This window comes from Fukomys damarensis, unplaced genomic scaffold (assembly GCF_012274545.1).
Source record: "Fukomys damarensis isolate Sample0158 unplaced genomic scaffold, DMR_v1.0_HiC HiC_scaffold_11, whole genome shotgun sequence".
Lineage (NCBI taxonomy): Eukaryota > Metazoa > Chordata > Mammalia > Rodentia > Bathyergidae > Fukomys > Fukomys damarensis.
In genome coordinates, this window is record NW_022900923.1 from 41,084,107 (window position 1) to 41,095,077 (window position 10,971).

The window sequence follows — 10,971 nt, forward strand, 5'->3', positions numbered from 1 at the left end:
GTTTTTTGAGATAAGGTCTCACTATGTAGTCGAGACTGATCCGGAACGCACTATGTAGCCCAGGCTGGTCTCAAACTCACAGCGATCCTCCTGCCTCAGCCTCATGAGTGCTGGGATTAGAGGCGTGCACCACCATGTCCGGCAATGTCTTTTACTGTAAGAAATTTTTTTAAAAATTCACTGTATTTAAAAAAATCAGTACAATGTTTTTGTACGTAATGAATACATTTATACTGGGAGCTGGTACATGTACATACCCCTCCCTCCTTTTTGGACTTGAACTCGCAGTGATCCTCCTGCCTCAGCCTCCCAATGCTGGGATTACAGGTGTGTGCCATCATGGCTGGCCCTATCATATTTTAATCCTTTTTACTTTCCCTTCCCCTCTTCTCCCTTTCCTCAACCTCCACTTCTACATCCCCTTCCCATTTGCAAAAGGACTCTTTCCTATTATTGATTTAAAAAATTTTGCTCTTTAAGTTATTTATATTTTGGGTTTCTCATATAAAGGAAAAATGCCATATTTAACCTTTTGTGTCTGATTTATTTTACTTAGCTTTATGGTCTCAAGGTACATCCATTTTCCTACAAATGACTCAAATTTATCCTTTGTAGCTGAGTTTTATATATATATATATATTTATTGATGCTATTCATGTATTTATTTATCTTACATTTTCTCTATCCATTCATCTCTTGATGGGCATATAGGCTGTTACCAGGATCTAACTATTACTAGCTGTGCTGCTAGGAAGATGGTGTGTATGTATCACTGTAACATGATGTCTTTAACTCTTTTAACTCTTTTTTATGGTACCGAAGATTGAACTCAGGCCTTGCACTTTCAAGGCAGGTGAGGTACCACTGAGCTAAATCCCTGGCTGCATTTCGATAATAGCCAAAGATGCTGAACATTTTCTTATGTCTTTATTGGCCATTTGTATCTCTTCTGAGAAGTGACTTTATTTCAGTTGCTCATTTTCTGATTGGGTCTTTTATTGTTGGTGGTCTAAATTTTTTGGAGTTTGTCATATATTCTAGATATTAGTCCTCTTTCCAAGGAGTTGCTGGCAAAATCTCTTTCCTAATTTTGTAGACTGTCTCTTTGTTCTGTTGATTGTTTCCTTTTTTGAGGGGAGGGTCCCAGGAATTGAACTCAGGACCTTGCATTGGCCAGGCAGGTGCAGTGCCACTGAGCTATATCCCAGGCCCTTTCTTGTGCAGAAGTTTTTAATTTTATATGACCCCATTTGTTAATTCTTTTGTTTGTTTGAGACAGGGTCTTGCTGTATGGTTCAGGCTAACCTTGAACTATGTTGCTCAGGCTGGCAATCTTCCTGCCTCAGCCTCTCAAGTGCACCACTATACTTGGGCCATTTTTTTTTTTAAATTCTTGATGTTGTTTCTTGTGCAACTTGTTCAGTTTAGAAAATCCTTGCCTATGCCTATAAGAGTTTTATTCATTTCATCTGCTGTTAGATTAAGTGTTTCTGTTTCAATAATGTAGGCCTCTGATCCATTTTGATTTTATTTTAGTGCACGGTGAGGAGTATGGATCTAGATTGAATCTTCTGCAGGTGGGTAGCCATTTCATTTAGCATCACTTGTTAAGAAGGCTATCGTTGGGCTAGGGATTTAGCTCAGTGGTTCCACCACCTGCCTCGCATAGTGCAAGGTCCTGAGTTCAATCCCTGGTACCGAAATAAAAAATAAAAAGGCTATCATTTCTCCAGCATCTGTTTTTGGCCTCTTTGTCAAAGATCAAATGGTCAAATGTGCCTGGAGATGTTTCTGCATCACTGTCTGTTCCATCAGTCCATGTGTCTGTTTCTGCTGTAGTACCATGCTGTTTTAATCACCGTGGCTTTGTACTATAACTTGAAATTTGGGATTGTGATGCCTCCTGCTTTGCTTTTGTTGTCCAGCGTTGCTTTTGCTGTTCTGGGTCTCTTCTGGTTTCATATGAATTTTAGGATTATGTCTCATAGCTCTGTGATGAACGCTGTTGGTATTTTGATTGGGATTGTATGAAATCTGTACATCAGTTTTGGTAATGTGGCCCTTTTGACAATATTAGGTCTGCCTGTTTAGGAATGGGATGACTTTTTTAGAGTACTATAGTTTTTATTGTAGAGGTCTTTCGCTTCCTTGGCTAGGTTAATACCTAAATATGTAATTGTTTTGAAGCTACTGTGAATGTTACTGCTTTCTTGATTTCTTTCTCAGTGGGTTCGTTTTTGGTGTACAGGAATGCTATTGATGTCTGTGAATTCGCTAGTAGCTTTTCTCCTCTCTGTGCCCTGACTGCTGTTCTACCACTTTGGCCACCAGAGGGCACTGCTTTACATCTACTCGGCCAATAGAGGTGAAAAGCTAGAGAACCTGCTCTGCCTTGAGGTTCCTATTAGCTGGGCCTTAATTGAACCATTTCCACAAAGAAGGGGCTGCTTGAGGGAAATGAGAGGGAGAAGGGGAGGGATGCTCATTGGTGCTGGCCTTTTCCATGCAGATCTCGGGAGCAGTTAGTTCATAAGGAGCTAATGGTTGGATTTTTTTTTTCTTTTTAAACAACAAGGTCTCACTGTGTAGTTCAGGCTGGCCTTGAACTCTCAGTGATCCTCCTGCCTTAGCCTCCCGAGAACTGGGATTATACTCCTGACGCCCTCAGAAACCCCCATTCCCCACAGCTGCTGAAGCCAGGCCACTCACTCGGATGTAGTTGGCATTGATGTAGTCTCCATCCTCCTGGCTCTGTGCCCGGCCAAGACAGACACGGCTCTGGGGGTCTAGGAAGTAAAAATCAGCAGAGGCAGAATTCAGAAGGCGACCAACTAGTGCAGACTAACAGGGGCCTGGGGAAGTGTGCTCTTGTGCACTTCTTAGCACTTTGTGTGCAGCAGGTACCCAGATGGAAACTGACATCATCATCATCATCATCAAAATATTGTTATTATATCACTGTAGTGGAGACTGAACCCAGGGAGCACTGAGCTGCATTTCCATCCCTTTTTATTTATTTTTGCAGTGCTAGGAACTGAACCCAGGACTTTGCATAAGCTAGGCAAGCATTCTTCTACTGAGCTACAGCCCCACCACTTTAATATTTTTTTTTCTAAATTTTGGAAAAGGGTCTCGCTCCATTGCCCAGGCTGGCATTGAATTTGTGATCCTCCTGCCTCCACCTGTTCAGTGCCTGGGATTACAGGTGTTCGCCACCATGCCTGGCCCCATTGAATTATTTTGTACATAAATGATAAGGAGTTGCAGAATGTTTTTGAGCGTGAAGGTGTTATGCTCAAAGCAATGATTTGGCTGGGCACAGCACTGCCTGCCTGTAATCCCAGCCACTTAGGAGGTTGAGACAGGAGATTTACAAACTTGAGACCAGCCTGGCTAACTTAGCAACACTCTGTCTTAAAATAAGATAAAAAGGGCCGGGGATGTAGTTCAGTGGCAGGGAGTTTGTATAGCATGACGTCCTGGATTCAGTCTCTAGTGCTGCAAACAGAACAGAACAGAACAAACAAAAAAACCCAATGGGGCCGGGGATTTAGCTCAGTGCTTCCTCTGCCTGTTTTGCAAGTGCAAGGACCCGAGTTCCATCCCCAGCAGCCCCCCCGCCAAGCCCAATAGTTTGGAAAGACTGAGGTCTATGTAGGATGCGCTAGAGGGGAAAGGGAAAGGAGCAGCCGAGACCGAACAGAAGTTACCCTGACTTCTCCCCTCCAGATCAGTACTGGTGTAGGACAGGACTGCACCGACAGGAGTAGAAAAAGAAGATGCTATTTTTTGTTTGTTTGGTACCAGGGATCCTTGCACTTGCAAGGCAGGCGGTGGAATCACTAAGCTAAATCTGTGGCCCAGAAGATGCTGTTATTCTGCTGGTGGGTAGGGATTCAGATGAATGACTGTCCCAAGGTCACATAGCAGTGGAGTGGGACTAGGCCTCAGATTCTCTCAGCCCCCGGGGCCTGCAGGTGTCCCTCCGAAGAGGGATGGATTCCTCCAAGTCAAACCTGAACAGGGCCGGGGATTTAGCTCAGTGGTTCCACCACCTGCCTTGCAAGAGCAAGCTCCTGAGTTTGATTCCTGTGCCAGCCTGGCTGTGGACAGAGGGACCTGGAGGTGAGGGGATCTCGGACAAAGGGACCCCCCCCTTCTCCCAGCGTGGGTGCATACCCACAGCCCGTTGAACCACTGGGCGGGGAGCCCCCAGGAGGCTGGGCATAGAGTAGCTGACTCAAGCTTTAAACCTGGGAGTGGCTAGAGGTGGGCTAGCGATGTAAGAGGAGCAGGCGGGAGAGGCTTTGAGGGCCTCAGAAAAATGCGAGGTGCGCATCCTGGGTCTGTCAACTGGTGGTGTCGACCCGGTACTGCCCGGGGTCTCCTACTCCACCCTATTGCTTATGATCACTGCCTCGCCTCCATGTGGGTTCCTCAGAGCCCTCTCTCGGGGAGCCACCCTGATGGAGCCCCTTCTACTGCGTCCCCACATGGGAGATGAGTGAGGCTTGGTGCAACCAGCTCCAGGACCCCGGGCAAGTCATGCCACTTTTCTGTGCCTCAGTTTCCTCATTCCAAAATGGGCCCACGAATGCTCCAGTGCCTATTTCATGGGGACTTTGGGAGAAATGGGTTCATATAAAGGACGTAGGGCAGTGCCTGGCCATTGCTGTGATCTCTGGCCCTTCTGCCCCCTAGGTCATGGTGTGAGATTTCTTCCTTGGTCCAGGCTGTGTATTTTCCTTATGAAGTTCCCCACCCCAGGGACAGTGTCCACCTCCCTTGGCTCCTGCTCTCATCCTTACTTGGTAAGATGGTCTTGTATCGGTCTTTGGAGGCGTGGCCAGGGATATCCAAGTCTTCAGGGCTGACAAAGTTTGAGGGGATCTTCTGGCAGGGGGAGAAATAAGTGAACAGCAGGTACATTTCCCCAGCCTCCTTTTGTTCCCTCACGCTTTTCTGGTAGAACTGGGCCCTAGCCATTCCTCCTTGGCTTTGCCTTGTAGGCCTGGGAGGGCTGGAGAGCAAAACAGGAAGCTTGGGGCAGCTCCTCTCCTGAGTCCTGAGGTTCGCTTCCTACGCCTCCTGAAGAGTAGCCCCTGATGGAGTGGGGCCAGCTGACTGCCTCCGATTCAGAGCAATGCAAAGGGGACCTCAAGTTCTTACCAAGAATTCCTCCTCCAGCTGCTTGGGGCTGGGCGGTTGGTGCTGCAGGGCCCAGCGGGTAAGGGGGTGTCCAGCTGTGCGCAGAAAGTGTAGGGTGACCTCACGGGGTGTGTTCACTGAGCAGATGGGTTCCACGGTGCCCAGGGACCTCACGTCCAGCATCAGAGCCACATTGGAGCCCCGCCTGCAGGCACAGCCAACCAGGGCCCAGTGAGCGCCCATTGTGTTTGGTTTTCTTACAGTTATTGTAACCGCACACACATCTGAGGAGGCCATGCCTGGTCTTTCCTTTGACCCAAAGGCCCAGCCTTCCAGGATTCAGGCTCCTTCTGATGCTCTTCTCCCTTCTCCATCCCCAACAGAGCAGCCTTGGACCTCACTGCTCCTTCAGCTACCCACCTCTTGCTGCTCCCAACCTGGGCCCGAGGCTTAGACCCACACCCAGAACCCGGAAGCCCCCAGCTTTGCCCCAGGGCCTGCCCAACACAACCCGGCGCCGAGCAAGCAGGCTCAGGGTTGACACAACCTCTGTGTCCCAGACATGCAAACAACACGCAAGTGAGCATTATCGGTCTCCTTTCCAGGTTGGAGTCAACGCTTGAGGCCCTCTGCAGTCAGCTGTCCGGGCTGGAGGGGCATACAGAGGGAAGATCTCACCTCTCCTGCAGCCGTACATGCTTCTTGGCTGGTGCTTTGGTGGGCACAGGCTGGGTCATGGCTGCCCCCAGAGAAGAGGCCCACGGCTGTTCTCTGGAGCGTCCCCCACAGTCCTGGACCATGCTGGGGTGTGTGCTGGCCCAGAGCAGCTCACTCAGCCATGCTGTGTGCCTGAAAGAGAGTCACGCAGCCGGTGTGTGGCCCTGCCGGATCTGCCAGAAGGAGGCTCCCAAGCCCAGGCCAGGGCTCTGCTCGGTTTTCACTGGGGGTGTCTTCTGCTCTCCCCAGACCGGCTCATTTTTGCCTTGGGAAGGACAATATCTCTTTGGTAGTGGCCAGGACAGTGGGCATCCTGGCGTTTTAGCAAGGGGAAGGTGCAGGTTGTGGATGAAGATAGAAAGAATCCAGAAGGAGGAGGAAAGAGGGGAGACCAAGGTACACAGAGGTCTAAACGGGTCCAGGTGAGAGAAGGCAAGGGAGGAAATGTAGGCTATATGTCATACAGAGGGATGTGAGAGAGCGCACAGAAACCATCGAAGTCCAGCCAGCAGGCCTTCTCCGAATGACAAATTGGGGGCTGGTGGCAGTGTGGGAGCCAGTTGGGACCCAGGCAGGCTGGGCAGCTGGCCCCCAGCAGGGTCCTCTCTTAACTGCTCGTAGTTCCACTCCCAAGTTCATTTCTGCCTTCTGGGGTCTCTGTCCAGGGAGATAGGCTGGGGGTGTTTCCTTCCTCCTCCTGCCCATCCCCCATCTCCCGCCTCTGTAACCGTCACAGGAAATGGCCTCACCAAGCCCTTGAGCGACAGTGCATGGTGAGGCGACAGCTGGGGGCACGAGGGGGACCACGGAGGTGCTGAGGCCACCTCCGTGGGAGGGCGGCCCCCTTCTCCCAGCGCCGGGGTCCCAGGTGCCACCGAGGTGGCGGGTGACTGGGTTGGCGAGTCCACAGGGATGGAGGCCGGGGCGACAGCATAGGCCGGCACAGGTGTGGGTGACGGAGGGGACTTCCCACAGCAAGAGTGGGCCCTTGGCTCCTGCTCTTCCTGTGGCTTCCGTGCCTTCCCAGCCTCGGGAACATTGGGTGTACCGCCACCCGTTCGCCAGCCAGGCAGTGGTCCCCAACTCACCCCCCACATTCCCTCCTCTGAGATGCCCTCCTGTGTCCCCAGGGCTCCCCCGACCCCAGGGCCTCGGCACTCCTGCACCTTCTTCAGATACTTACTGAAGCAGCTGTGTCCCCTGCTGCCTCTTGCCAGCTGTCTGTCTGTCTGTCGGTCTGTCTTTGAGGGCTGAGAAGGCTTCAGGAAGCCAGCTTCCTCCCTCCGCCCCTCCTCGCTTCCACCCACGCACTCCCCAGCTGCATGCTGCCCTCCTGCGCCTGCTGCAGCTGCCACCAGGGGTCGGGTGCCTCCTGCCTGTGTCCCTAGGGGCAGGCTGGGGTGTCCTGGGAATGGGCCAAGGCCTGAGCCTTCCGGACCACCCCACTTTCCCTGGCTCCCACACCCTGCTCCCTCCTGCCGCGTTCGCTGCCGAGTACTGGCCATGCCCTGCTTCAGCCTGCTTCCTGAGCAGAGCTCAGCGCTGTGTTGTCCCTGAGGGAGCCCCAGGTTGCTCCGACTCCCCGTACCTTAGCCACTTGTTTCTGCGTCTCTGATTCCATCCGAGTGCTCTCCTTGGAAGCCCTTGCTGCTTCAAGCCTTGGGATTCACGGCCAAGCACAGGACACATCTTCCCAGAGCAGATGTGGCACAGACGTGAGGTGGTGGAGGAGCGGGCAGGAATCCTGTTCTGCACGCGAAGGAAGTGCCCAGGCCCAGGCCAGAAGCCTCTCTGCAGGCCGCGAGCCCTTGCTGTGCTCGGCTCCCTTGCCCTGCCTGGCTCAGCGCCCCCAGGGGGCAGATGGCAGAGCTGACCTGGAGGAGAGTCTGGAGGCGCCCAGGGCCCTCCGCCCCTCTGGGCCTCTTCTCAGAACACTCACATCTTCAGAAGACTTACAGGTGGATGGACGCCAGGACCCACTTCTGTGGTGTCCTCTCTGCTGCTGGACCACCTGCTGCCTGGGGCCTGGGGAGTGGCTTCCAAGTCCAGGCTTCCACAGCCCCCCATCTCTGCCTGGCTTTTGAAGGCCTCTTGCTGGCCCACAGCCCAGCTGCTTTGTGGTCATGGTCTTTGTGTGGCTCCTTTTACCTTGTAACATTCCTGACTCCCTTCCCTCCCCGGCCCCCGACATGCACAATCCCAATCCTCTCTTCCTCCTACTTCTCTGATTCAGCTGTCAAAAGGTGACAGCAAAAAAGAAATGATGTACAATAAATAGGCACAGGGGTGCAGGGGGCACATGGCAGGGGCAGGGGCAGGGGCTGGCCGTCTGCTGGCCCGTGGGGAGGAGGCTCAGGCGAAGAGCAAAGATGACCGGGCTCAGGAGGCCTCATGGCACCTGCCCTTGGCCTTGGCACTGGGGAGGGGACTGGCTGTTTCCCGAGCCTCTCCTCGGTGGGCTGATCCTGGCTCACTTCCCTGTCATCTGTGCTCCTCAGGCAGTGGGTGGGTTTCCCTATTGAGGAGGCCAGGGAGAGCTGGGGAAGCTGTTGGCTGCAATGCCAGTGAGGTGGCAGGAGCAGGAGCCTGGGAATCCCTAGCACACCTGTGGGCAGGGACCTGAGGCTGGCCTCTGCCTCGATCTCCCCACACAGGTCAGTGCTTCCCATGGTGGACACTGGGGGCCCTGGGGTAAAGGATGGGGCAGAAAGGGGTTGGAAAGAGCCACCCCCTCGGGGCCGCTGTTGATTGTGATCAAGAACAGGAAGCTAGGATACCACAGGGTGGGGGAGGAGGAAGTGGGCAAAGCCCTCCCCCAGCGGCTGTCCAGTGCCCCCAGGTTTCCACGGTCTGAGCTCCGTTGGCCATAAGCCCACCCTGTCCCCTCACAGGCTGGGCCCCAGCTAAGGTTGGGAGCTGAGCTCTTGGGCAGAGAAGGCAGGTGCTTGGAGCCAAGGCATGGGCTGGTTGGCAGTGGGGTGGGGATTGTGCTGGGCTCTCCCAGTTCCCTTTGGGTGGGTTTGGGTGGAGAGTAGAGTCGTTTCTGTCCTCCTGCCTACTCCCTCTCCCCCTTCTGCTACAAATGCCTGAATGTCCATGAAGGTGTGGTGGCCAGAGCCTCTGCCCCAAGCCTTACATGTGACAAGACAGATGACCTTGCCCTGGGCCAGCCCTTCCCTGCCTGGCCTGAGGTCCTGACCACCCCTTTCTGCCCCTTCACAGTAGGCTGTCTCCATCCTGGGTGCTGGGAGGCCCTTGAAGTGACCCCTCTCCACTAAGGAACCTTTCTGTGTCTGGGGGGGTGCTGAGTCCCAGCAGCTGTCAAGCTCCTGTCACCCACATTGCTGATTTGTCTTCCTGGGTAGGGACTTGGGTTCCAGCTACCTGTGACTCCAGAGAACATGCAGGAATGGTTGGAAGCCAGGAAGAGCTGTACGTGATGAGGAAACTGGCACCCAGGGGCAAAGGCTGCCACCCTGAAGTTCCCAGCTGCTGGGCCAGGACTCCTCATCCTGCTGTCCTCTCCAGCTGCCCTCCTTGCTCCCTCTCTGGAGAAGCCCCCTGACTGGAGGCGGCTGTCCCTGAGTCCTTTCCATTGCTGCTCAAACCCGGGCCAGCCCCAGCTTGCTTGATCTGCTCGGAGTGCAGGCCCGGGCCTGTCCTGACAAGGGAGGAGGCAGAGACCCAGCTCAGGGTTGAGGAGCAGGAGACTCCAGAGGGGACACGCGGTGAGTCGGACGAGAACTGCTGTGAGGGCAGGGAAGGGGGCCCACTGGGCACGCCCCAGGCATCCCAGATGCCACCCTTGGTGACCCACTTTCCCTGCGCTACCTTTCTGGTGCCCGCTGGCAAAGGGGACTTTCCCATACACCTCACCCGGGCTGAGGACAGTGATCCAGGCCAGTGCAACACGGAGCTGGGGTCGGCCTGGGGGAGCTCTGAGAAAGGGTCCAGCTCTGCTTGCTGCTGGACCAGGGAGCCTGGCTGTGGGACTGCAAGACAGAGAAGAGTCTCTCCCTCCTGCTGGCGACAGAGGGCAAAGTGGACGTCTGCCCCCCAGAGTGGCCTTTCCTTCCCAGCGGCCCTGTTGTCTCCCTCTTGCTCCATGTGGTCCACGGATGCCCACATGTGCGCCCACAGAGGATGCACGCACCCTCCAGGGGCCACGTAAACTCGGCACAGCCTGCCCAGCCCTGCGCCTCACTGGACTCTGCCCATCTTTGCACAGTCCGCTGGTGGACTCGGGCCTTCCTCCTGCCCTGGCAACCTTCCCTGGGGTGTGGGAGGAAGAGTGGGTGACTTGTCCTCTCCTGCCTGGTGATTATCTTCCTCCAGCGTGGGAGAGGCCCGAGGCCTGGCTCCAGGCTGTGGGAGAGCAGGAGAGGGGCCAGGAGAGCTGCCTGGGACAGCTGCGGAGGCAGAGCTGGTTCACACCAACCGGGCGGCCGACAGCCACCTCCTCCGCCTCCTGGTGGGCTCTCTGCAGAAGGAACCAGTGAGGTGCTCTGAGACTTGGGAGGACCCCAGGGGTTCTCTAGGGAGAGGATGTGGGTTTGTCTGTGGGGGCGGCTGCCTGGGAGGAGACCCAGCCCTTGTGGTGCATTTTTGCTGAATGGAGAGGCTTGGCCTACGCGTAGGGTGGGAGTGGGTGCTGATCCTTATCAGTCAGAGCCTGTGTCCCCCGTGGAACCCCCTTTCCCTCCCCAAAGCTGCCTTGACCAGGGAGGGCTGGCAGGTGGACCCTCTGCGGCTCCCCACAGCTCTGTCTGCTTTGCCAGCAGGCCTCTTCGTGGGCACCCTTGGGACCCCTTTATCTATACTGTGTCCTGCTGTGTCTCCTCTGCTCAGACTCTGAATTAGGGTGCCCCACCCTGCCTCTCCCCTCTGTGGCTGCCGCTGGAGACCCCGCTAGAGGAGAGTGTGAGGAGTCCCCAGGTGAGGTGGGGGCAGGGAGGGCTGCTTCCCCCACTCCATCGGACGGGGCTGGACCGCTCCCCTTTCACATCGGCTTCCCTCTCCTTAGCCCCCTCCCCGCTTCTTTCAGAAGAGCACATGCGTGCCTGTACACACACACACACACACACACACACACACACACACACACAC

At 54.7% G+C, this 10,971-nt stretch overlaps 2 protein-coding genes across 9 annotated transcripts in view; one reads left to right on the plus strand and one right to left on the minus strand.

The window, feature by feature from the left end:
* Positions 1 to 8,226, minus strand: part of Ptpn7 (protein tyrosine phosphatase non-receptor type 7) — a 17,874-nt gene extending 9,648 nt beyond the window's left edge. For 2 of the 8 annotated variants that reach the window (XM_010645086.2, XM_010645084.2), the window contains exons 1-5: positions 7,454 to 8,223; positions 5,827 to 5,997; positions 5,170 to 5,353; positions 4,809 to 4,893; positions 2,710 to 2,786 (exon numbers count right to left, since the gene is read on the minus strand). In XM_010645086.2, the coding sequence (XP_010643388.1) occupies positions 2,710 to 2,786; positions 4,809 to 4,893; positions 5,170 to 5,353; positions 5,827 to 5,997; positions 7,454 to 7,554 (618 nt within the window). In that variant the 5' untranslated portion in view covers positions 7,555 to 8,223. The other 6 variants (XM_010645085.2, XM_033762163.1, XM_010645087.3 and 3 more) reach the window with 6 other exon arrangements.
* A 2,070-nt stretch (positions 8,227 to 10,296) lies between these two features.
* Positions 10,297 to 10,971, plus strand: part of LOC104876855 (receptor-type tyrosine-protein phosphatase V-like) — an 18,650-nt gene continuing 17,975 nt past the window's right edge. The window contains 2 exon segments of the mRNA XM_033762164.1: positions 10,297 to 10,365; positions 10,647 to 10,800. The gene's annotated coding sequence lies outside the window, so the exon portion shown is untranslated.